At 38.0% G+C, this 26,945-nt stretch overlaps 1 protein-coding gene across 4 annotated transcripts in view; it reads left to right on the forward strand.

Moving 5' to 3' along the window:
* The window catches only part of LOC134212885 (trafficking kinesin-binding protein milt), a 341,223-nt gene that overhangs the window by 135,651 nt on the left and 178,627 nt on the right, over positions 1-26,945 (forward strand). For 2 of the 4 annotated variants that reach the window (XM_062691156.1, XM_062691155.1), the window contains exon 2: positions 10,323-11,635. The exons of the other annotated variants lie outside the window; for them this stretch is intronic. In XM_062691156.1, the coding sequence (XP_062547140.1) occupies positions 10,660-11,635 (976 nt within the window). In that variant the 5' untranslated portion in view covers positions 10,323-10,659. The remainder of the gene's footprint in view (positions 1-10,322; positions 11,636-26,945) is intronic. 4 annotated transcript variants of the gene reach the window in all.

Genomic DNA, 26,945 nt, shown 5'->3' on the forward strand with positions numbered 1-26,945 from the left:
TTTATCACTCAAAAAAGAACGAACAGGCAAACCTGTCAAGATCCATAGTGAAAAAATTGGGTGTCGGTGCCTTGGCTTACACTGATTCAGAATGATGCTCATGTTATTATGTCATCAACTTTTATTTTTGCTCAACCCTTCAAGTGACTTCACGGGAGTGTTCACTTCCAAAGCTAGTTACAGACTGCTAACAAGTCAAGACAAAATTTTCAAAACGACTTATCTGCTTTTGTAAACAAAGATTCAAACGACGATTTGACGAATCTGAAAGCTCTCCCACGCAAACCAACACCATCAACAGGTAGCGGAAACCTTCATCTACCTATTGTTTACAAAAGCAGATAAGTCGTTTTGAAAATTTTGTCTTGAAGTCTTCTTCTTCTTCTTATTGGCATTACATCCCCACACTGGGACAGAGCCGCCTCGCAGCTTAGTGTTCATTAAGCACTTTCACAGTTATTAACTGCGAGGTTTCTAAGCCAAGTTACCATTTTTGCATTCGTTTATCATGAGGCTAACACGATGATACTTTTATGCCCAGGGAAGTCGAGACAATTTCCAATCCGAAAATTGCCTAGACCGGCACCGGGAATCGAACCTAGCCACCCTCAGCATGGTCTTTAGTGTGATTCAAATTCTGACTTTTTTGCTCCCCGATGCTTAAAGGATTGCATCTGCCATTTTATTAATCCTCCTAAATTTTTAGCTAATTTGGATGTAATTTGAGTGGAGCACGCGCGGTTTAAATTTTGTATGAAAATTACTATTATAACAGTATCTTTTATGGAAAATCGTTCCCCAACGCTTCCCAATAAGGTCTTAAAACATATGCCGATTTACAACATAAGAAATTTTACAACGAAACAGGTCGTCTTTGTTGCGAAACGATTTGATGCTCGCAAGGAAAGTTAATAAAGAAACACTCAATCGTGAGAAATTTAATTTAACACGTAAAAGAATAACATCAATATCAATAACGAGCATTTTTGTTTTCTTCATAACTTCTTCATGCTTCCGAACGACAAATCGCTTCGCAACAACAACTGCCTTTTAGCTTGAGAAGTATTCTGTGTGGTCAATTTATTGATTATATTTGAATAGTTCATGGGCCACCTCACGGAACGGTCTTTCACATAAGGGTCAGTTTTCATAGTAATTTCCATACAAACTCTAAATGATGTGTGCACAATCAAATTACATCCAAATTTACTAAAAATTTAGCAGGATTATTAAAATGGTAAATGCAATCGTTTAAGCATAGGGGGGGCAAAAAAGTCAAAATTTGAATCACTCTAATGGTCTTGCTTTGTAGCCGCGCGTCTTACCGCACGGCTAAGGAGGGCCCCTACTGCTAACAAGTATTGAAGTGTTTTAAGTTGTTTCTAAAATAAATCTAATATAGGGAAAATGACGGCTTTGGCAGGTTTTGTTCTATTATTGTCAGGGGGGTTTTTGTTGACCAAATATTATGAAATTCTGCCACAATATTCTTTGATATGCAAAGAATGATTAGGTCGAATTTGAGCATAATTGGTTTTGAAAAAAACCCTGAAAATAATAGAACAAAACCTGCCAAAGCCGTAATTTCCCCTATTTTAGTTCTTACGTTTAAATTCATCATAATAATCACCATAATGTTGGTCATATGATCCATAATTTTGATAATGTGATCTTTGGAAAAAAAGGCCAATGAAACTATATTAATTGATCCAAACATTTTTTTTAATCTATAGATCATTTAGCAAAATTTATGGATCTTATCGTCAAAACTATGGATCATTTGAACAAAGTTATGGAAATTATAGATCATCATCACGATAAAAAATGCCCAAATTCGAAATTTTGTTGGATCAAAATATAGGTTTTTATGGATCATTTTCCAATTTATTTATCATTTGTCATACGTTCATGGGAAAAAAACAAGAATTGTGTTGTTTTCTTGGACATGTTAATGGAACATATTTCCCTATTAATTGTTAAATTTTAGCTTAGTTATGGATCAAAAAATTATTCATTATGGAATCTCCTGAACTATTTTATGGATTTATGGTAGCGTTTTATGGAACATTCAGTTTTTAATTTTTCTATGGACCGTTTTTGCTCACTGAACGGTGAGTAAGGGCTGCCGAAAGTGAGTGCTATCATGCCAGTGTAGTTTCAGAACATACATACCACTGGAAATTCGTTTTGAGTTTTGTCATCATCGTATAGAAGTTATTCTATATCATTTTCACAGACTATTTTACTTACAATTAGCATAGAATTTATCCAAAGTTCTTGTGTTGCATCAGTTCAAAATCTGTACTTTGCAATACTGTATTAGAAATGACATGGGAAGATTGTTACCTCACCATCGCTTCATTATTTTGTACGCTCAGTTGATTCATACCTAATCTGTGCTGTGAACTTTATCAAACCTGGACTGGCTACAAAGGTTATTGTTTTTTTTTAAATCGAATAAGCTTCTTGTTTATCTTGAGTTCTCCGATAAATGCTTACTCGCTTTTTCATTGATTTCAATAAAATATTTTGATCCTTTAATTTCAGTCAAATCTCTGCTCTGGTTTAAACTGCTCCACAGTTATCGAAGCAAATCATCATTCATATATTTTTTTTGCTGTTCATACTTTATTGATGATGCACCAGATGCAATAATTTGGATAGTAACCCAGCTACCATTTGTTTAGTGTTATTTCAATAATCAACGAGCTATAAAGAAGAGTCGCAACTTTCTCGATAGTCACCTTCTTATTTGCCTTCTGACATAGCGTGCGGACATCTTTCTCGATTTCAAACAAACCGCGAGTGCGGAGTCTACCAGGACCCGACGTTTTTTCAGGTTTTCTGCTAAATATGACTTTTGCTGATATCTTTTCCGGCATATGCATACATGTCCAGCCCACTGCAATATGCCGTATTTTTGTCAAGCTGCAGACGTCGGCATTTTTGTACACTTGTTACAACTCGTGATTCATGCGCCAAATATTGTACGCAGTATTTTCCGCTCAAACACGATCATGCTCCATGACCGCATTGGGTGACTAGACGAATCGACGATGTGTACAGAGACAGTTTTGTCCGTGCATGTAAGCAATGAGACTTTAGCTGGCTACACAAATCGTCGGCAATCTCAAATCGCATCCCGACCATTTCCACCTGGGACCAACGTCATTAGGACTGCTTCATTCTCTGCCACCCACCAGACCCTCAGTTTTGACAGAGTTTCAGATCAGCCATATTCATTTAGTCTCCCGTTTAAAAGACACAAGAGCCTTGATGATGTGGATGTCGCCCGCAAAACCAAGGACTGTAAGACTTGTTGATGATGCTTCTACTACCATGAACACCCGATCATCAAATTGCAGCTTCCACAGATTAGAGAGCGTATCGCCCTGTTTCAATCTATCTATAATGTTATATTATATTCTCAAGTTATATTCTCGGAATTTGTCGCAGATTAAACATCGTCGTTGATCATCCTTCTCAAAAACCGCTTTGGTGTTTGCCGGAAAAGATCTTCGCAAACGGACGCAATCTACTAAACATAATTTAAGAGAGCACCTTGTAGTTTTGGTTTTGAGGAGTGTTATAGCTCGATAATTACCTCAATCGAGTATGTGATGATCCGGACAGCTAACGCAGTTCTGGGTATGTACACGTTGCATAGGTGTTGCTAACAACAAAACCTGTGAAAAACTGTTTCTCCATGGCGAACATTGCACTCTGTTTACTGAGCAGAAGGATAACTGAGATTTTATCAGATTATTATCATTTTATCAGTATCTTTGCTCAAAATATCTTTGCTCAGAAGTTAGTAAGGCTAAGAGGGAAACTAATAAGGGATCAAATTATGAGTTTTGACATTTTTAACATGATAAGTGCCAGTTTCATTTCCAAGATTTATGTAGGCTGCACTGTAGGCTAATTTGATGAAATAAAATTCACTTTCGCAACCGAAAGTCACTATTGGGTTGCTCAATATTTTGAGCACCGCGATTACTTTTTTAGGCTACTAGCCATGGTGTAGACTTTTTCATTGGATGTTTTAAATAGTTCGTTTTGAATAGTTTCAACTCTTCCCGGGCAGAAACCAGGAACAGAATAACAAAACATGATATGGACTTGATTGATATAAGAAATAAAAGAACAAGCAACAATATCAGAAATTTCCACCGAAAATCATTTCAATATCAATATATGCTATGGGGCCCTCCTTAGCCGTGCGGTAAAATGCGCGGCTACAAAGTGGCTGGGTTCGATTCCCGGTGCCGGTCTAGGCAATTTTCGGATTGGAAATTGACTCGACTTCCCTGGGCATAAAAGTATCATCGTGATAGCCTCATGATATACGAATGCAGAAATGGTAACTTGGCTTAGAAACCTCGCAGCTAATAACTGTGGAATTGCTTAATGAACACTAAGCTGCGAGGCGGCTCTGTCCCAGTGTGGGGATGTAATGCCAATAAGAAGAAGAAGAAGATATGCTATGGATAAGAACAAACTAATGGCACATAATATTGATCACTTATTACAAATAGCATAACTTGTTCTTCCCATGATATTTTAGTGCAAAATTTTGATATTATCGTCTGATCTTTTATCTCTTGAATCAATCATGTCCATATCTCATTTTGCTATCTTATCAACATCTGATATTATTGAGCTATTTTCGTCTACTCGGGTTTACACATTATTCCTTTCCTCTATAATTTCCTGTCTCGATTCAACCAGTCGGGAAAATGTGACCTGGCACCCGAAAAATAACCGAGAATTCTGAAATGAATTATTGGACTGCGAATTGGATGAGCGAACGAAAGCCTGTTTGTCATACGACGGCTTAAATATTAAATGTTACGCTAGAATCAAAATGGATTCTAGAAACATTGATTTTTAAAATGTTGGAAAAATCTAAGAATACAAAAAAGAATCTACCATCGAATGTATACGATATTTTAAAAATGAAAACGAGTAAAAAAACTCGAATTTTCATAAGCTAAGTAATAGAAAGCAATAGAAAAACAGGAGAATAGAACAAATATGAAAAAAATTAGTAAAAAAAGTGAATAGCAGTCATGTACAAAAAAAAATCTGTTTTATTACTTTTTATGAAAAACTGGACGATTTATTCAACTGATATGTTTCATCAGATCTGTTGTTTGACAAGTGATAACATTTGAGTAACATTAAATTTTGATATTAGTTACTTGATGTATGTGTTTTTGTAGAGGTTTTATTATTTTAGCGTTCTCAATCCTTCTTTTTTTCAAGGGAAAAAAACTCAATAACTATAAATATTTATAACCAAATCATATTAAATTTTTACTGGACATAGTATAGTAGGATTGAATGAACCCATTCAAATGATCATTACCTACTTGTTTTACTTTGAAATCCAAGATGAATACTCAATACGGGCACACTTGACCCCGATATTGTACATAATGGCTATAATATTCTCAGGTAACCAATAAGTATTAAAGTAAGCACTATATTAGCATTATACTGGCATTGCATATGCTCCATGCTGTAAATAAGCATTTCGAAAACCTGGCTGTTCTAAATAAGCATTCTCAAAGCAATCATGAGAGGCATTGTCTTATAATAGCATTTTGAATGCACAATGTTGTTTTTCGTTAAGTGCAATGGAACAGCTACATTAGTGCCACTTTAAGGCCTATAGTGTTCATACGTCAAACGTTTTCCAATATGGAACCATATAGCGGGGACTATTTGTCCAATGAACTTATATTTGAGAATAGAACTCGGTACGTGCACAATGTTTTTTCCATTACGACCATTGACAGGAGTACTTGTCGTTAACCTAACCCTATCACTAATTACATAGTTTAGCTACATTTTATTATTCCACTGCACTATTTTCGATGGATGCATCAAAGCAGCACTACTGTACCTGTTTCATTGCAACTGGGTATAACGTTTGTGACGGTTGCATTCTGAGATGAGTTAGACTAAGTTTCAATGTTCCTGAAAGGGGGTTTTGTTTATGTTGGGCAAAATTATTCCCACTACCATCTCTCTCTTATGGGCCACCTGGTAAGGGCGATGGCAACTACAGTGTCGGGTGGCAAGAGCGCGAGTTCGAATCCTGCTCGAAGAAAGTAAAAAATTATGTTCCATTTCAAATATGAAAATACAATAACGATATAATATGAAAAAAAATATGTAAAAAAATAATTAGAAAAAATGCCAATAAAAAAAACTTTTTTTTCTTGTTTTACAAATAAGGCATTTATTCAGCATTTCGGATGCTGAATAAATGCTACTCAGCAATATTTCTACTTTATCGATAAAGTAGGATAGAGCATTTAAGCAGTTATATATTGGGCCAAAACCTACATTAAAATAGCATTAAAGGCGACTATAGGGCTTATTGGCATTTAATGTTTTGCAGTAAAGGCGCATATAATGCTTACTGGTTACCTGGGTTGTATCCAATGGATAATAACACTAACGTCAACATTTTCGATTATTTGACTAATTTCAGATCAACTTCCTAAAAACCAATTTCAAAACCAAAAATTTTCTTTTGAATAATCAATAATTCCCCAAAACCCCAGTCATGTAGGTCCAGTTTCACCCATATATTTTTTTGAGGGACACATTCCAATTCATTTTGTATTTCTATTTTTTTTTTATTTTCTTCTTAGCGTCAAATGTATTTTATTTCTTAATTTTATCAATTTATCATTATTTCACATTTATTATAAATTCACTATTCTGCTACACTTAACCAGCATTTTTTAGATTTCCTTATAATTTGAGAACCTACCTTAATCTGTATGGTCATCTGCAAAATTGCTATGATTCTTATACATATATTGTATTAAACCATACAATTTTGCAATCTTGTCTTACAATGTCTGTACTGCCCGAAATCGCATATATGTCACATATGAATAGGAAACCCAGCAAAGATGGGATTGATATGCGATCATAGGCAGTGTATTACACAGGATTTTGTTTTTACACGATTTTTCTTCGCTCGTATTTTTGATCGTGTGACTTCAATTTGCCACCAAACTCTTCGCAACATATTTCAAAAAATCCAGAATAAATCAAAGAAAAATCACATGGTAATTAATATACGTTAAACATTTAGGATGAGTGGAAAATTGAGAAAATGTAAATCACGTAAAAACAAAATCCAGTGTATATCTAATATTGTTTCTAGAAGAATCTAGCATTTTTGCATATGACCAGTTCTAATACAGATTTTGATTGTAAGAAAATCTAACATTCACTGTTTGGGAATATCTTTTTCGTTCTTCGATATCTCTAACACGTGTATGGACATATATTTTGTAATAACTTTCATCCTGATTAATCGATTTCAAGCCAATCAGCGATATGACTCGATTAATGACGCACAACTACACGACGACATCCTCACTATTTCAGTATTCTCCTGTGAGAAACTGTCCCAAAAACAATCGGCCTTGTGGACGACCTGACATACGCAATCCCCCAGGGTACTGCGCCTGCTGACCCAAATAAAGTAGATCATGGCGAGTGCGCGAGGCTCGTGTTTCTGTTCAAACCCATCAATTTTACTGTCATCAAAATTGAACGCTCACACGTGGGCTGATGAAACACGCTTCACACTAGCCGGGTCCTCGTCGCATCCGTTTGCCTTTACGCAGCCATCGTATACCGGTGTTGCTGGCTCCAAGTTGATTTTGGTTCCACAGCATACAAATAAGGCGTGCTGTTTACTGTCTCTGAAGTTTGCAAACCTTGGGGGTAGAATTGTGTGCACTGTACTACACCTACCGCTTGGTATCTAAGGGTATGCGCAATAGAGTGGACCAGAAAAGATTTGTTTGGAGTGACTTGTTGGAATAAGCGTATAATTGAAGTATAAATTCTATTTAAAATTTTAAGGTAGACTTGATCTTTTATATAAGAGACTAGATTAAGATTTGTTCTAGCGCACTTTTACAATTATCATTATGTGGTGACTCATTTTTTGAATTGATAAGTGTGTTTGGACCCCCACGTATTTTTTTTTGCGGTCATGAAAAAATTTAATAATTTTTCGAAACATTCACCAAATGATAAAAATATCAACATTGAAAAATCTAAATTTGTTCCTAGATGTTTCATTTTTGGTTTTCACATTTAATAAAAATTTCATGTGAAATTGTTACAACGACTATCACTCTGATTTCTCCAAACTCCAAATCGTTTTGGTATCACCCTGCTCATAGCACCTGAAACACATTTACCGGTCAGTGTTGGTGTTGCGCACTACATATATCTATGTGCACTGTGCAGCCTTCGTGTACAGAAAGACAGACGGACGAACGGTGGTGCGTTCCAAGCAAACAGTACAAAAGTCAACTCATCGATGAGTTGCATCTTTGGCACGATTAGCGTATTAAGCCGCCACCTTTGAGGATGTGTTGAACGAAGTATTTGGTTGGGGTGGGAAGGTCTGAGTGAAAAAAAGAGATGAAACTATGTTATCGCTAGGTCATCGCAGTAATTCATTACAGTGGTCGATAAGTTTTTCCACGCAACTATAAAATAAATGGCATGTGTTAGGATCATGTTGTATGGTTGTCGAGGGTGTTGATAGGAAGTGCCGGTGGTTAGATTGATAGCGCCGATGTAGGCAAGAAGTGGGGCGCATATTGAACATGGCATACATATATCCGCGATAATGGACTCAGTGGGATGAAAAATATTTGTTAAATATTGTAGATAAGATGTTTTAATGGAACGAATTAACGGTGTAGGGTTAAGGCGATCAAGTGCGTCAATTTAGATAAGGGGCTGTCCAGGGGAGTTCCATATGTTCAAATTGTCTCCCTTTGCACCGAGGATTGCGCTCACATTTTGCATAATAACCTTCTGAGGTAGCAATTGTAAAATTGTCAATTTTTTATCTGAAACAATGGTCACTTTTTTCCGACATACATTGGTACAGTAAGACAGTCAAAATACTTTCATTCCGAGAGTTATCTGTCATTGTTTAGTTTCTTTTTGCAAATAGATTTTATCCGACTTCAAACGGCAATGGCACACCCGTCTTTGCATACAAATCAGACAAGCCAAATTCCCTCAAGATGAACAGCGTGTATCACTCGCTTGATTAATTCAAACACCGCACCGGGTCAGTTGTCAAATAAATAATTTCGCTTGATGAATGTAATCAACTATGCAAAAATAACTAATTTCAAGTGATGAGCTACTTACTTGTTATGATGCGATTTTCATAGGTCAAAAAGAAGCAGCTAAGCTTATCAGACTGGGCAATCATTCACTTCTTAAGGTGAGAAAATGCCTAATTTCAACCTTCCGCTATTGTTATACCGGGTGCTGAATGTGAAATCACTTTCACACCGCATTTTGATGGTCCATTGCTAATTCAAATCCCATTTCAGGGTTGTGTTTTCTGGTCGGCTGTCGCTTGTTTGCATCAGACAAATTTATTAATCTATACAATCGGTAAATCAAATTTTATGGGCAAGTTAACCCTCTAATGACCAAGACCGTCTTTAGACGGGGTATTTTGATTATTTTTTTTTTGTAATTTTCAATTGATCAGATTTTGAAAAGTTTTTGATGTTAATCAATAAAATAAGCTTCAATGCATGTTTAATTGTGGTTTAAAGAATATTTTCAAAATTCTACACATTTATAAAAAAATATTGAAAATTGAGTAATATTTTGTTCCTCCTTGTTTACGCTCGTTTACCTTTGAATATGTAGTTTAGTATTTTTCTACAACTAACCCTATTTAATAGAAAGTTATAGTGGTGAATGTTACACTCTACAAAACATTATCCAAATCGTTACACGGAAAATGAAATATTGACTCTGAAAAATCAAAAAAGTTTAATAGATTCAAGTAATCATTGGATTGGATAAAAAACTTGAAAAACAAAATTCGAAAAATTCAAAGTGTGAAATTGATAAAATCGTAAATTAAAAACATTTAATGCCCAAACCGTGTTTGGATCGATTTTAGAAAGCAAAATATTGATTTTGAGCGAAAACAAAAATTTGGGTTGTTAATAAAATTTGAAGATAAAACGTTCCATATATGAGTATCTCACTCAGACTGTAGTTAGAAGTGACTTTATGTACATCCTAAAATATAAAAGAAATAAATGATGTCTTCTCCATTTTCTGAAAATCATAATGACTCATCAATCACCGACCGATGATCTCTGCTCTATGAATAACTCAAGCTCTCCGGTCAATTACTCACCCGTTTCTGGATTGATATTAAGCTGTTGAAAATCCTATAGTCAAAATAAATCAGTGGTTTAACGATCCTCTTGATGTCCCATTAGCCGTGAACCAAGGTCTGCATCGATCCAATCTGGCAAAGCGAACACAGTGAAACCATAGCCAGCCCCGTCATGCAAACATAACATAACAAGTGTACAGTCAGTGGTATCCCCGGATAAATAAAAAAAACGACCAATTCAACGTTTAGCGTAGATCACCTTGCGAGCGAACGTGTAGGAATAATTGCAATAATTGAAGACTGCTACCGAACGTGGTGTGGTGCGATCCACCACATTACCGTTCAACATGTGACGCGAATCGTCATAGCGTTGTACGTGTAAGTGCAAAAGTGAAACATCGCAAAAAACTGCACTGGGTCCCAACCAGTCAAACCAAAGCATGACTTCAACGACATCGACCTTCAGCCTCAGCAGTCCCAGAGTGTCAGTTTGCACAAACAGCAATGATTCCTCGTCATCGGTACTGGCAAGCGACGATGAAAATGCATCCGAGTACTCAATCGATTCAATGAATGAACGACGCCGTCGTCGGAAATCATCCCCAAATGAAGCCGAAGATGCCTATAATACTCTTTTCGTTGGGAGGTCCACCACCTCGCCGGTGGATCTTCTCAACAGCACGCCGATCGATTCTTTGGAACTCAACGGGGGACCCTCCGAGTATATCGGAGGTCTACTGAGATCGCCTTCCTTCGTAACTTCACCACCGCCGTCCATTTCATGCCACCCGAGCGACTCCAGCTATGGATTCCAGAACACCTACTCCGTGCTAGAACGACAGTTAGCGAGCAAAGCTTCAACCGCACAACAGCTCCGCGAGTTCCTCAAGCTGAGCGACTTCAATAAAACTCCAGTATTTAGCAGCGATGCCTCGCCATTATCGTTGGCGGCGCGTGACCATAGTGCAAATAATTTAGAAATTATTAACGAGGAGAGCGAATCGTTATCCTCGAGGCGTACGTCCGCCACTAACTATCCGGTGGACGATGTTGACGCTGGACCTCCAAGTTTCTTGGAACTGGAACTGGAAGCTTCCAGTCGATTGAAGAAGCTCAAAGAACGCCTGGGCGGTAGTTTGCTATCCATCGATGGAGCTTCTGGTGGAGAGGAGAAAATGGCTGTAGAGTCTCCAATGGTGGAAGCGCTGTATGGAATTAGTGCAGAATGTCTAGCCAAAGCAGCGATTGATCGTATACATCCCAATCCGGATGTATTCCTAGCTGGTGGAACGGTGGCAGCGGAAAACGATAAAACCGGTCAATCCGGAGAATACCCGGAGTATATCTACCACGTGGCGAAGGGAAACGACGGTCGGATGTACTTAAAAGTAGTTCGGAGTCTTCTTCTGGATAAAGGTAATATTGCGCTAACCTGTTTTCAATATATGAACAATATTTATACTGTATGATCGCTTGAAAGAGAAAGCTCTTCTACAAAAGAAGGAACAACAACGTTCACTTAATGAGCGCAGAAAATTCCAATCAATAATTATTATCCCATCTGCGTCAACTATGCTGTCTAGTCAGGAACTGGTTCCCAGCAGAAAAGGTACCCACTACTCGGGTGGAGCGCAACATCGGGAATTTCTTGTACGGCACCACACAACGATTATCTGTTTTTACATCCTACCACGTTGGGTCTAATTTATTGAGGTCGAGATTTCAGTCCCTTCGGAATCGGATGCCTTCTTAAACGTAGGAAATGTCTATTTAGTTTAGATTTGTGACCGTTTGGTAACGTGCGTGGAGCTGTTAGTTGCATTTAGTAGCATGCGTCGGTGATATTTTCACTAGGGAATCATGCGTGATAAATGGGAAAAAATGCTTTCCATAGTTCCATCTCCACCGGATGAGAATTTTAATTAGCGAGACTTATTTTGAGAAGTATGTCATTTATTTATATTATACTAATTTATGTTTCTTTTCTTTTTAGGTGAGTATCCAAAACAATTTTTCGTCTCGTCGTAAATTGAAGAACACGTAAGTTGAAAATACAAATGAACTATTAAGTTCTAGCATGATTTTTTTTAACGTCGTATGTCCAAATGAGAGACTTTATTTCGTTACGCTATCGTTCGCTAGTTAGTTTTGCTTTTGTGGCAATATTCTGCAAACATTTTCTTCAAATTTCTTCCGTTCTCAGCGAATGGAAAACGGAATCATTGCCATTGACATTGTAACCCTTCCCAATCTTAAATGAACCCTGAACCGTTTTGAGAAAACGAAAAACCTGTTACTGCAAGAAATATTTATAAGATCGAGACGAGCCAGCCTAGGACTGAAAGTCTCGTAATTTAAAGATATAAAAAATATATAATTTCTTACGGTAATACTCTTGCTATTGATCTGAGAATTGGAATAAAATTATATTATTCTACAGAACATCTGTTACGAAGTCAACATTTCATATTCGATTTTTTTTATATTCTTTATTCATGTGAATTTTATTTTAGAAAACTAGTCAATAATTATTGCTGTTCCAAAAAATCCTGAAATATTAAAAAACATGTTTCAGGGTGTCGACTACCTGAAAAAAACCTGGAAAACCTGGAATTATCCGGATATTATCAGGGAACCCTAGAAGTAACCAGGGGAATTAACAAACATGTTGTATTCATATCGTTTTTTTCTAAGGTAAGGTTCAAATAAGGAGTCATAGGGTAATGATCAACAGACAAGCTGTCAAATAACTTGCCTCACAACTGAGGATAGGCAGATCGTAAAACTTTAATGTCGTATCCCTGAAAAAAAATTTCGCCGGTGTAACAAATTTCTGGCATTCCTGGAGGCATTAATGAATTTATTCGGAAATTCTAATAGGAATTGCTTCGGGAAACCTTTAAACATTTTTTTTTGAAAATTTGTTCAGGTTCTGCTTCTGCAACGTCTTTAAAAACTCTTCCACAAATATTTTAAGCCATCCTCCAGGATATCTTTTTTCATTTGGAAGTTTTTCCTCTAGGTTTTCTTTTAGAATTTCCTCACGGTTTTTTTAGGAATTCAGTGGAAAATACTTAGGTTGGAAGGAAATTCATTCTTAAATTCCTTTAAAACCGTTTTATCTTAAATTCCGAACATGACTCATATTTCTAACACTGGCGTTTTTGCGCCCTAAAACATAAATTTCCATAGGTTTTAGATACGGAAGATATGGATTACAAACGAATTCAATATCCTACGAAAAGAATTACGGTAAAAATGTTGAAATGACCATTTAAAAGCGAGTGTTCGTAATATGAGTCATGTTCGGAATTTGAGTCAAAACGGTAATTCCTTCGGATATTAATTTCGAATTTCCTTCAAAAATTTCTTCTAAAATGATTTTTGAAAAAATTCCAAAGGAACTCCGAAAGTAATTATTAAAATTTCTGAAGGAATTCTTGGTAAAATTTAGGAATTTCCAAAGGAGTTTCTAAAGGAATTTACGAAGGAGTTTCTAAATGGAGCTTTTGAAGGGATTCCGAAGACATTCTTGATCTTGACTGGGGAAATTTAAGAATGTCAGAAATTTCCTCAGGAATTTTTTTCTGAAATTTCTTTAGAAATTTATTCGATAGTTCTTAGAATTTTTGAAGTAATTTCTGGAGGAAATTTCGTACAAATTACTGCAGATGTTTCCGAAAGAATGGAATATCCGAAGGAATTGCTATAAATATTTCCAGAGGAATAGATGGAAATTATTTCTGAAAGAATATCTAAAGGAGTTTCAGAAGGATTTCCACGAAAGGAATTTCCAAAGGCATCGCATAAGGTTTTTTCGAAGGAATTTCTGAAGAAATTATGGAGAGTTTTCGAAGAAACTTGTAGGTTCATTTCCGAAGAAATTTCCGGAGGCATGAGATCTTGGAATTAGAATAAGTTCTTGGAGAAACTTCCAATAAAATTCTTGAAATAATTTTCTAAAGAATTCCTGAAAGAATTTCTGAACGTACTCCCTAATGAATTCCCTGAAGTAGTTATTCACGACAAAATAAAAATTTGAAAATGTTTTGATGATTTTTTCAAAAAAAAAAAAAATCCCGAATATCCGAGGATGTTTCTAGAGAGACATTTCAAAGAATTCCCGAAGAATTTTTCAATTTACTAGGAAATTTAAAACAATTTCCAGACGATATATGATGGGGGGAAACGCACACACACACAAAAAATCGTTGGTAAAATTAAGAAAACGTTGGTAAAAGTTTAAAAAAATGGTTAGTGATTTTCAGTAGAAAGTATAAGATTGTTAAATCTACAATTGTAAAAATGTCGCTTCAGTGAAAACTTCGACAAGAGTCGAATCTTCAAAATAACATTTTCCTCTTAAAATTAAATGTGTAATTTTTATTTAAATTAACTAGTGATATTTTTAAAATAACAAATGGTATGCGCTTTCAATTTCACAAGAAAGTTAACACATTTTAAATATAAATAAAACATTACGCATTTGTTTTTTTTTCTTCATTTTATTTCTCATTCATACCATTTTATATTTATATTATAAGGTACACCGGGGTAAGTTGAAACGGTTTTTCAAAGTTGAAATTCGAAGTGCTGTAAAAAAATCACCCTTTGATATATTTTGAATCCGTTTGCGGTGTTTGCTAGTTTGGGCCAAAGATTATATATAAAAAATAAGCAACCTTAATAAACTTTTTTATAAATATTTTGTATATTTAAATTATTTTTTTATATGCTTCGTTTCAACTTGCCCCGCGTATCGGGGCAAGTTGAAACTACTGATTATATCCAGTCATAAGCTAATTTTGCCGTAATTATAACAAAATATATGTACTGATGAGAATCAAGAAGCACGAGGTTGTAAAGGTGACTATAATACTTCCAGGATTCGCATAAGAGTCCCATGTAATTTTTTTACTATTTTGATTTTCTTTCAGAAATTAGTTTAAAATTGTCTGATGTTCAAGAGAAACCGATAAAATAGTAGGCTTTGTTCTAGAAATTTAAAACAAATCCCACTTTTGTTGTCTCATCTTGATATTTACTCGCATAAAAATCATATTCTAAATTTTGATAAGTACTCTTTACACAAAAATTAACTTAAATGTTGGTCCATTTAATTTGTCCCACAGCAATAACAGCAATAAATGGAGATAAATAACTTTATGTCAAATTTTTGGAAAGATAGATTTTTTTTCAATTTATTAGATTTTTTTGTATTTCTGTAAAACAAGTTTGAAAATTTCAACGGCAAATTACTCAAGTTGGAGAAAATGACATGGGACTTTTATGTGAATAAGGGCAGTGTTCAACAAAGTCACAAGCGTATTTTCAGAGGCCAAATTCTGGAGAACGCACTACGCTGAAAACTTATCAAATTTCTCCTACTGGTGGCCACTCGAATTACTATTCAGGATGGTTCATTATTTGGTTCACTTGTATTTTGTGCACTTGATTAATTCGGTTGTGGCTTCTTCATAAATGCACATTAATTAACCAGCCAGCACATCTTCTTCGATTGTAGAAGTAAGCGGCTGGGGTAGTGAAAAGGTGAAGTTAACAGAAATGTTTACGTACTCTATGTTTCATTTTTATGAGAGTCAGTGTTCAGTAGATTAAGAATCTTTAAACTGCAGTTTAAACTTGGCCTTTTTATTCTAGTGGAGATTGAAGGAGGATTGCATTTATGACGGAATGGGCGGGAATTTATTAAATTTATTCTCAGAAGTTTGCATGTTTTTATAAACTTATGTTTGGGAAAAAATATTACTTTTAATTGCGAGGGTGACGTTTCGAATCGTTGCTTCAACTTGCCCCGCACCAAGTATTTCTATTTGCCCCGATGAGTTGAACATGCGGAGAAATATCAAACAACCAAAATACAAAAATTAAAACGGGTCTTTCATCGATTTTTCATAATCATTTTGCTTATTCAACATTGAATATTCACCTACCGTGAAAATTTGATGAAAAAACTTCGTTTTGAGACCTGATTCATTGGCACTTCAAATAGTTGGTTTGGATTTTGCAAAGGGCGGAAAATAAACAATGACAGGGATTGCTTTTGAAAGCTGCAATCTTCCAGGAATTGCAGTCAGAAGGTGTGTTTAGGGGAGCAGATTGTTGAAAAAAATAATCAGAGCATTTGGTCATTTCCTAACTAAATTACAGCTTCCGTCTCAACTTACCCCGCATTTCAACTTGCCCCGGTGTACCTTAACAAACAAACAGTAATCTTATGACCCCGTCCCAAAGCTGCTCCTGCTGATTTATCAGCTGATGAAATGAGATTCTGATGTGCATTGTTTGGTATCAGATGGATTAAGACATGGTTTATGATGCCGACTTCACTTTTGTCCGGGTACATGCCATCGATGTCCTCGTTGTAGCGCAGGAAAGACGATGACACTTAGTTCTACTATCGGAACCATCGCAGTGGGACGCCTTTGGAAAGGTCAATGTTTTACCAGCAGACCTGCATGACATACCGCAGAGATGTAATGAGCTTTTCCTTTTGCATTTGATAATACAATACCAACCTTAATTATGCAACTTAGCCGAATAATTATATCTGCCGTGATGAAGCCCGGATCAAGAAGCTCAGGTTGTGATGTCGAGAATGTCCGCAATGCGGTCCTTGGTGCGATCGTTTTCGGCAAGGTTCCTTATTCTGCTGGAACAGTTACTGCAGAAGTTACTGGAGCACCAACGGGAAGAGCGGAACTTGCTGCTCGTTGTCGATGTACTTGAAGATGTCGGGCAGTTTTTAATTCCAGCACCGACCGCGACAGTAAATAACGATCTCTCAAAAGATTGTCTTTATTTCGCGCTTATTGGTTGCCAGTTTGATTATTCTTCCTGTCAGTGTTGCCAAAAACGTGAAATTTTAATGTTTGATTGAGAAATTACAAATTTTATATCAAGTTTTTTCACTGTTAAAATCAGAATATTAAATTAAGAAAAAAACTTTCGACTCAATTAATTTAGCACTCGATATAACAATTTTAGTCATAAAAAACAAAAAAAGGGGGTCCCGTAGCGTAGTTGGCTACACGTTCGCCTTACAAGCGGATGGTCATGGGTTCGATTTCCAGCCCTCCACCAAGCCCTCGTCAGGTTGTCAGATCCGCAGCCCATATGGAGGCGTTTTGGGGTGCGCGCCTTACCGTCACGGCTGCCTGATGACGACTGGCAACTTGTTTTTCTCGGAGGCATTCCTCCAACGTTACCCGGATAAATGGCAACCAAACAATGCAACGATCATTAGATACACGACATGGACAAATGGACACAATGGACTCACGGTGAGATGGACTGGCAACGACAACAATAAAGGGGTAATGGAAAATCTAAAAATAGATTCTGTGTGGATTCTGTACAGCAGAATACCACAGTAGATATCGGCACAGTAGCGGTTAAGTAACACAGAGTGCCTATCAAATAAATAAAAGAATAAAAAAAATTTAAAAAAAACAAATTTTCGATATTTTTAAAATAAAATTTAAAAAAAATGTTGGAATTCCCACTTTTTTGGCTCTGTCTAGAGGTGTAAGTGACAAAAAGTTAGTTTTGAGAAAAATGGGTGCACAGTTTTTCAATATTGTTTTGCTTCATACAAATTGTTAGAAAGTTAAAAATAGGGAACAGATTTGACTATAGCAGGTTTTGTTCTATTATTGGCAGGGGGTTTTGTCGACCGAATTTTATGAAATTTGGCCACAATATTCTTTGATATGCAAAAGAATGTTTGGGCCAAATTTGAGCATAATCAGTCATAAAAAACCCCTGCCAATAATAGAACAAAACCTGCCAAAATCGTCATTACTAAATAATTTTCTGAGAATTTTCCTAATTTGTATAAACATCGTACAAACTTTATCAGCATATTGCCACAAAGCACAAGAATCAAAGCATTTTTTGCTGTAGTCAACTCAATTTTGACCAAAATGTTACTTACACCTCTCTGCTTCTAACCCCCTCATATGTAATGCAATTAAAAATAAAACTTGCCCAAGGTAATCCAGCAGTGAATTTAAGCATTCAATGTTATTAAATCTTCACAGTTTCTACTGATTATTCGCTTAACTTACCCTCCAATTTAAGTTCTGACTGTTGACGCCAAATTATTAATGAACCGACTGTGGCCAAAATTGCTTGTGGCGCACCCCTACGAGTCATTAGTTGTCTCTTTTACTATCACGTGGAAGTCGTCCGCTACCGCACTTCTTTAATCACTGATTTAGAATCATAAAGTTTGTCGGTAAAGTATGCTCAATCTAAATTTGCTATTGTAATGACAACTACTTCTATAATTATCAATTCCTTATTATTTTTCAGAAACAAGATATTTATACATGAGATATAACGAATTTGTGCGCCAAAATGTGTCTATTACTTTGTCTAACAACTAACAGGACATTGCTGTAAAACAGCGGTTCTCAACCTGGGGTGCATGTACCCCTGGGGGTACCTTCGCTAGGCCCAGGGGGTACTTATTTGATACTTGATGGGCTACAGCTCTTCGATGAACCTACGCCGAATGGATCCTTCTCCACTGGACTCGATCCTGGGCCAATCGCTTCCAGTCGCCCTGAACATTGAGCGCCCTCAGGTCCTCTTCAACTGCAAAAAGCCATCGTGTACGCGGCCTTCCACGAAGCCTGCGGCCTCTTCCGGGTTCTCTACTAAATATTATCTTCGCCCAGGGGTACCTCGGACCAAAAAAAATTGCCCAGGGAGTACCTCGAACAAAAATGCGTAATGGCGGACGTAGTACAATTCCAACCAAAACATTGATAATGTTTGGATACTTTTGTATTTCTATCATTTCAAAAATTTAAAACTGTCTTGTACATAATAGCACTTCCACAGTTATTAACTGCGAAATTTCTAAGCCAAGTTACCATTTTTGCATTCGTATATCATGAGGTTAACACGATGATACTTCTAGTCGGAAGCCTCCAGAGAAGTCGAGACTATTTCTAATCCGAAAATTGTCTAGACCGGCACCGGGAATCCAACCCAGCCACCGTCAGCATGGTTTTGCTTTGTATCCGCGCGTCTTACCGCACGGGTAAGTAGGGCCCCATAATACGTATAGTGATCAGTAAATCAAAGCCAATTGAATCCTGCCCTCCACAACCAAGGGATACGGAACAAAAAATCGAACGAATGGACACATTTAAAAGAAAAATCTTCTATGCAATCTACCGGATCGAAACAAAATAGTGAAGAATATGTTCAGAATCTAGAATACAAATGTTCGGAAGCCTTCGTTTGAGAGGCATGAAGGCTTATTTCCGAAAAAGCTCAGTTGTTTCGTTGCAAGAGGATTTGAAGCATCTTTTAAAAGCTTCTCGGAAGCGTTCTTTCAAGCTGCTCGAAGCCCGTCTTTTAAGAGGTTTGGAAGTCTGTTTTCAAGAGGCTTGGACGACTTCTTTCAAGAGGCCTGGAGGACTCCTTTCAGTAGGACTGGAAGCCTCGTTATAAGAGTCCCGGAAGCCTTTTTTCAAGAGGTTCGGAAGGTTCCTTTCAAAAGGCTCAGAAGGCTCCTTCAACGAGGCCCGGAAGCCTGATCCTTTCAAGAGGCCTGAAAGCGTCCTTTCAAAAGGCCGAAAACCTCCTTTAGAGGGGCCAGGAAGCCTCCTTTCAAGAGGCCAGGCCTCCTTTCAAGAGGCCGGAGGCCTCCTTTCAAGAGGCCGGAAGCCTTCTTTCAAGAGGCCAGAAGCCTCCTTTCAAGAGGCCCAGAAGCCTCCTTTCAAGAGGCCCAGGCCCTCCTTTCAAGAGGCCCGGAAGCCTCCTTTCAAGAGGCCCAGGAAGCCTCCTTTCAAGAGGCCCAGGAAGCCTCCTTTCAAGAGGCCAGAAGCCTCCTTTCAAGAGGCCAGGAAGCCTCCTTTCAAGAGGCCCAGAAGCCTCCTTTTTAAGAGGCCCGGAAGCCTCCTTTCAAGAGGCTCAAAGCCTCCTTTTCAAAGAGGCCAGAAGCCTCCTTTCAAGAGGCCAGGCCTCCTTTCAAGAGGCCAGGAAGCCTCCTTTCAAGAAGCCCAAAGCCTGCTTTCAAGATGCCCGGAAGTCTCACTTTCAATAGGCTTGGAAGCCTTGTTTCAAGAAGCTCGGAAGCCTCCTGTCAAAAAGATTGGCAGGCTCTTTTCAAAAGGCTCGAAAGCCTCCTCTCAAGTGGCTCAAGAGCCTTTTTTCAAGATGTTCGGAAGCCTCCTTTCAAGAAGCCCGAACGCCTCGTTTTAAGTGGCCTGGACTACTGCTTTAAAGAGTCTTGGAAGCCGCCTTCCAAGAAGCACGGAAGGCTACCTTTAAGAGGCTCAGAAGCCTCCTTTCAAGAGGCCCGGAAGCCTTCTTTCAAGAGTCTTGGAAGCCTCCTTTCAAGAGGCCAGGAGCTACCTCCTTTCAAGAGGCTCGGAAGCAGTGTTGGGAAATGTACATTAAAACACATTGATTATGCGAATGTTTATCTTTTTTCAGTCAAATTTCTTGCGCCAAACAAGCCGAAACAGTTTGCCAAAAAAATGTACGCGGCATCGTGACATTTATTTTTCCGATGAAGCAAACTGTTTGCTTGCTGCTACGTTAGAGTCGTGCCAGCGCGCGGTCAACATTTGCGTGAGATTTTTTTGTTTCGGCTCGTGCGCAGCGCAAACAGCACAGAATCGAGTTTAATTACCTGTGGCGCAAAGCCTAGAAGGAGTGCTATCCGTAGATACTGATTAATTCGTTCTAATCTCTAAAATTAGCAAGTAGTAATGAAATGAATATTTCCCACCAAAAACGGTTATACGTTGTGAAATTAATATACGAAAGCATTAATTGTGGTGAGAGAAAATAGTAAAACCATGTGCTGACTGTCGTCTGCTTGGCGTGGCTGCTGCTGTGGCTGCTGTGGTTTCGTTTTTATTTTTTGCATAGAAGAAGGAATGGTAAAAGAAATGTCAACCATTCCGTCCCTGCTCGAAGCCTCCTTTCAAGAGGCTCAGAAGCCTCCTTTCAAGAGGCCCGGAAGCCTCCTTTCAAGAAGCCCAGAAGCCTGCTTTCAAGATGCCCGGAAGTCTCCTTTCAATAGGCTTGGAAGCCTTCTTTCAAGAAGCTCGGAAGCCTCCTGTCCAAAAGATTGGCAGGCTCTTTTCAAAAGGCTCGAAAGTCTCCTCTCAAGTGGCTCAGGAGCCTTTTTTCAAGATGTTCGGAAGCCTCCTTTCAAGAGGCCCGGAAGCCTCGTTTTAAAGGGCCTGGACTACTGCTTTAAAGAGTCTTGGAAGCCGCCTTCCAAGAAGCTCGGAAGGCTACCTTTAAGAGGCTCGGAAGCCTCCTTTCAAGAGGCCAGGAAGCCTTCTTTCAAGAGGCCAGAAGCCTCCTTTCAAGATGCCCAGAAGCCTGCTTTCAATAGACTTGGAAGCCTTCTTTCAAGAAGCTCCGGAAGCCTTTTGTCAAAAAGATTGGCAGGCTCTTTTCAAAAGGCTCGAAAGCCTCCTCTCAAGTGGCTCAGGAGCCTTTTTTCAAGATGTTCGGAAGCCTCCTTTCAAGAAGCCCGGAAGCCTCGTTTTAAGTGGCCTGGACTACTGCTTTAAAGAGTCTTGGAAGCCGCCTTCCAAGAAGCTCGGAAGGCTACCTTTAAGAGGCTCGGAAGCCTCCTTCCAATAATCTTGGAAGCCTCCTTCCAAGAATCTTGGAAGCCTTTTTCCAAAAGGCTCGGAAGCCTCCTTTCATGGGGTCCAGAAGCATCCTTTCAAGAAGCCCGGAAGTCTTCTTTTAAAAGGCCCGGAAGCTTCCTTTCAAATGGCCCGGAAGCTTTTAAGTGGTCTGGACCGCTCCTTTCAAGAGGCTTGGGAGCTTTCTTTTAAAAGGTCGAAAGCCTTTTTGCAAAAATCTTAAAAGGCTCTATTCAAGAGGCTCGGGAGGTTCCTTCTAAAAGGCTTGGAAGCATCCTTTCAAGAGGCTCGGAAGCCTCTGTTCTAGGGGGTACCTCAGTTAGTAACCTCTCATGAAAAAAGTTGAGAACCGCTGCTGTAAAAGATGTTGCGGTGTCCCAGACAGTACAGAATAGATGATGCAACATTTTCGTGCATAGCATGTGGTCAGCTTTGAGCACCTCTGCTGATATGAGAACGACCCCGGGATCTTTGCAGGATTTCAAGCCATGGATGGCTGCTTTAATATCACGCAGTGATGAGGCTTCGGAGTTGACCGGGGTAATGCGTAACCCTTGGGTACCCTTGGCAGCTCATACTGCGTACAAGGTGTGATTTAAAGTGTCAAACAATTTTTTGTTAAATATCTTGGCTGTGCATATATATGCACAGCATATTTTTCGAAATGGACAAATTGATATGAAATTTGCGAAAAAGAATCCACGTGTCTTGGAGGACTCAGAACCCTCAACCTCCTACTCTAGAATGGGCGTGATAGAAAAGCCATCAGAATCCGAGTACCAACCTCCACCGCGGTTAGCTCTCTGTTTTACCAAATTGAATATCTTTCGGATGCTTGATTTGTCCAATCTCCACATGTGCTTTACTGTTGTATATCCACAGTCAAGCGAGTGCACAGTCCGCCCAGCCCGTTGTTGGGGCATGGGTGCGATCCCTCTCTTTTAATAAAAGTGCCTACTACGTTAACGTTCAGATCATATACATACATAATTGTATATCATATAGGTGTGCTCTTCCATTGCATGGATCAATACTAAATAACAGCAAAGGATGGCCCTTTTTATAACCGATAATTTCACGAACCGACAGTCGCCATCATCTGGTGCTATGTTCGACACCCAGGCGCATGGTCAATCGTCACCATTTAATTCACTGCCCATCTATCATGACCGGACGATTTGTCGAATTCAACCATTCAATAGTTCAATTGAGGCCGTCGTTTAACACCGAATGGTGATGATCATCATTTCTTTCGAATCAAAGTCGATAATTATTGTTGAGTTTTGGCGATTCAACAATCAGCGGTGTGTAATGCGAATCGTTCTGGTGAGATGAAAACGATTAGAGAACCAATATGACATGAATGTTGGGCTGAATTGCTGATGACATTATAACCTGATCGACTTTTTTTTGCATTTGTGTCAAATTTTGCTAAGGTTGATTGAGAACGGATTTAGAAAGACATCTCATTGTGTTAGTACCACCACCAAGCAAAATGGAGACACGAAACACAGCATCAAAACTGCGACTTTGAAGAATGGCCAAGATACGTGCTCTTGATACTGTGAATTTAGAACCAGCGATAGATGAACTATCATTGAAATAAAGCAAATTGAAATGGAAGTAAGAAGAACATGCAAATTGGATCCGATCTCAATCCCTCCTGGCAATTGAAGGGTAATTTTCCGAAACATCTCATGAGCTATTATAAATGAGTACTTCCCTTTTCTCTGTTGATTTTTTAAGAAAAATCGTTACAATATTTTCTTTGCATTAATCACTTTTCGTTACACTTATTTGTAGCGTATATTTGTAGGTATGAAATTCAATATTCGGTCCAATTATCACAAATGCGCTTACCTCACAACTGCAGCTATAGTGATTCGGACAGGTTTGACGTCATGGATGAATGATGTTTAGCCCGAAATGCTGACGAGCGAAACTGATGAAGTTGCATCCGACGCGCACCTATTTGAGTACAGCTTTCCTCCACAGCGCACAGTGGGACGGATTGAAAAAAAGACGGTCAAAAGTATTGTTCAAATATGGGTTTAAAATTAGAACAACTGGGTTCATTATACTTACTGTGATGAAATTTTATCATTTCAACTCACATTCATAACTATTGTTGTGAGATTGTAGGCATTCAGTACTATATACGTACATTTTCATGTATTTTACGTCATTTTAAATGCTATCGGAAGAAACCTGCGGGCCCTTGCAGGGCCCTAAATTTAATTTAGTTTGCAAATATATAATGTAGCAAACTAGTAGCCAGCATGTGATTTTCAATGCACTGGGTAATGATGTTAGGTAAAATTGTTTTCTGACCACATGAAAACACCACGAAATGAGTAAATTTCGAAAAAAGCCTTCAAAAATCAACTCCATAAGCCAAAGGTGAACATTTCATGAGATTCGTGATACAATGTATACAATTGATAGTTGATTTATGTTATCTTCGAAGATGTATTGAGTTTGAAATAATTTCAATAACAAATTAGAAAATAATATTGCAAAGACATCTTACTTTCATATTTATATATTATCAATGGATATTAAAAAACAGTTTTCATGTAACTTCATGCCAAGTACCTAAGTAATGGTCACAATATCGTCAAATTGACTCATCCAAAGTAATTTACAATGTTTTATTACCTGTTTTAATGCGAGAAAATATTTAAAAAATAAAATACGATAATTTCGATAAATGACCTTAGACCCTCTGTTTCTAAGGATTCGTCCTCTGTGCAGCATGAGCAGGCATGGTCGCAATGCTACCAAACAAGCCCCCATTTTTCAGGCTCCGGCCCACCATCCATCGTTGTGATAAACAAGAGCGTCGGTCCAGTAAATGGCTTCGAGTTGGAGATGCACCCGAGACCGCGTCTGATACCATTTATTACAGTTATCGGCGGTTTTCTCTTTCTTCGCTTTATATGGACGGTCGGTATAGTGCAGTCAATGTCAGGCACGACCGGTCAATGATATCAACCGAACGAGTATATGATATAGTCACATTATTGCGTGCAAAGAAAATCGAATGTTGAGTCTTTGAACTTTGAAGTGTTAAGGGCATAAGATGTCGATTGCTGCTCGTTTGAATAAAACCGACAAGTAGCGAAGTTGAAGTTCATTAAGCTTCTAAACAAGGCATGCACTCTACTTATCATTTTTATTCGACAAACAATCAGCAAAGGAAGCTCTCTCTTATATTTTTATTTCTGCACATACGTGTTTTCGAATTCCATGATCAACGGTAGGATCATTAGACAGTCGAGTTGTGTCAAATTTCCCAAGTGACTGGCAGATTCAATTCCCAAGCTTAAGTAATCGATCAATTTGTTTTGTTGTGTCTGCTGCTTCCACTTGGCATTCAAAACTAAGCGATTCCCATGTGAAATGAAACCAATCAACACCTTGATGCCAATGCTGTTTGTTACGTATCGAGAGTACCCAAGGTTCATGCATTAATTATATCCGTACCCAAGTCATGTTTTGACTGATGGTCTAACAGTTTCATTTCCTCCGGTGAGGGATTTCCCGGGTAAAAATAATGTTATTACAGCATAACGTTGTTGTGAGGAAAACCGTCCTATCGTAGCATTATGATTAAAAAAGACAATTCATTCAAAGCGATTCGATTAAGCGACATTATACTCGGACCTTTAATTCTATGATTTTCATTCTCAAGTGATCTGTTTCTATATGCAGGTTTCTAGACTTCTGCTACTGTAAATAATTATAAAGACACATTAGACCAGATTGCGTGCAAGTGGTCTGTCTTTATAACTAATATAATGCGGTACACTCTATTACTGTATCATTTACTGATAACAATGTTACTATATATAGAGGTTTAAAATATAATATTCTACTGCTTGAATATAAAGAATATTGTTTACTATTTCAAGAGAAGCAAAAACACCAAAAACATCAACGAATGTTACTACAACACTTATTCCAAAGGCTGTTATGTGCCATCATGTCCAAAACAGCGCAAAGATTAGCAAGTCGTCATTTTTGCTTGTATTTTTGCACAGGTGATAGCGGTTACCGTACGACAAACATCCAAAACACAGAAAATCCACATGCCGTTGGTTTGTGAGTGGCATTTGAAGCAACTGAATGCCACCTTCCCGCCCGGGAGTAAGTATCGCGCTCGCGTCTTTCGCGGTGCAGTCGTGATCACCCTGAAGGCCACCACCGTTACCGCCACGTACCGACCGATTAAGTAGTCATGGGAGCGGACAGACAATCTTCAACTCTGCCGGCCTAGCCAAATACCTGTAGAAGCCAATCCTTTCTAAACAGAGTTGTCGAGAACCGGTAATTTAGTGGAAAATGTAAACAGTACCAGTGCGCCACGTAATCGAACAACAACGACTGGGCAAGTTAAATTGACGATACTGTCGATGAGAAAGGAAGACATTTCTTCGGCAACACCCCTCATCATCCACGTCGAATATCAATGATTTCCGTCAACGTACATACACGTCGTCGTTTGATTGCTGTTATGTTTGTTTCTTTCCATCCTACATCGGCAGTAAATGTGTAACCATTGGTTTAAGTATCAACTACCATAGATGGATTATGCTTTCTGATGTCTCCAGATGCGAAGTCTTTATAAATTCGATAGAATTGATTTACCGTTTAATAGCCATACTAACTGACATACACAAACTGGATTTGTTGATTCCATCCAGGTCCAGGCTCTTCTGTTGATCGGTGTGCATAGTGCATAGGTACATAGTACCATTGCGGCTTGGGTCATTTGTAGCTCGTAGCCAAACATGTTTCAAGAATAAACAACTTGCTCGCCAACGAACGGTTTACTTTACAAACTTGTTTTGCACAAACATATTTTCAGGTCTTTCTTTCTTTAAGCCTTTAGCGTACCTAAAGACTATACTGTTTAGGGGTTCTTTACTAAAACAGTTGGAAAAAATGTTTGTTTTCCTTAAATTTAACAAGAAATTCTTTAATATAACAAAATTTTATCTCTTGGCAGCAGTATTGGAACCAGTATTGCAATTATCCTTAGACAAATAGGATAAAACAGAAAAAATTGA

This window comes from Armigeres subalbatus, chromosome 2 (assembly GCF_024139115.2).
Source record: "Armigeres subalbatus isolate Guangzhou_Male chromosome 2, GZ_Asu_2, whole genome shotgun sequence".
Classification (NCBI taxonomy): Eukaryota; Metazoa; Arthropoda; class Insecta; order Diptera; family Culicidae; genus Armigeres; species Armigeres subalbatus.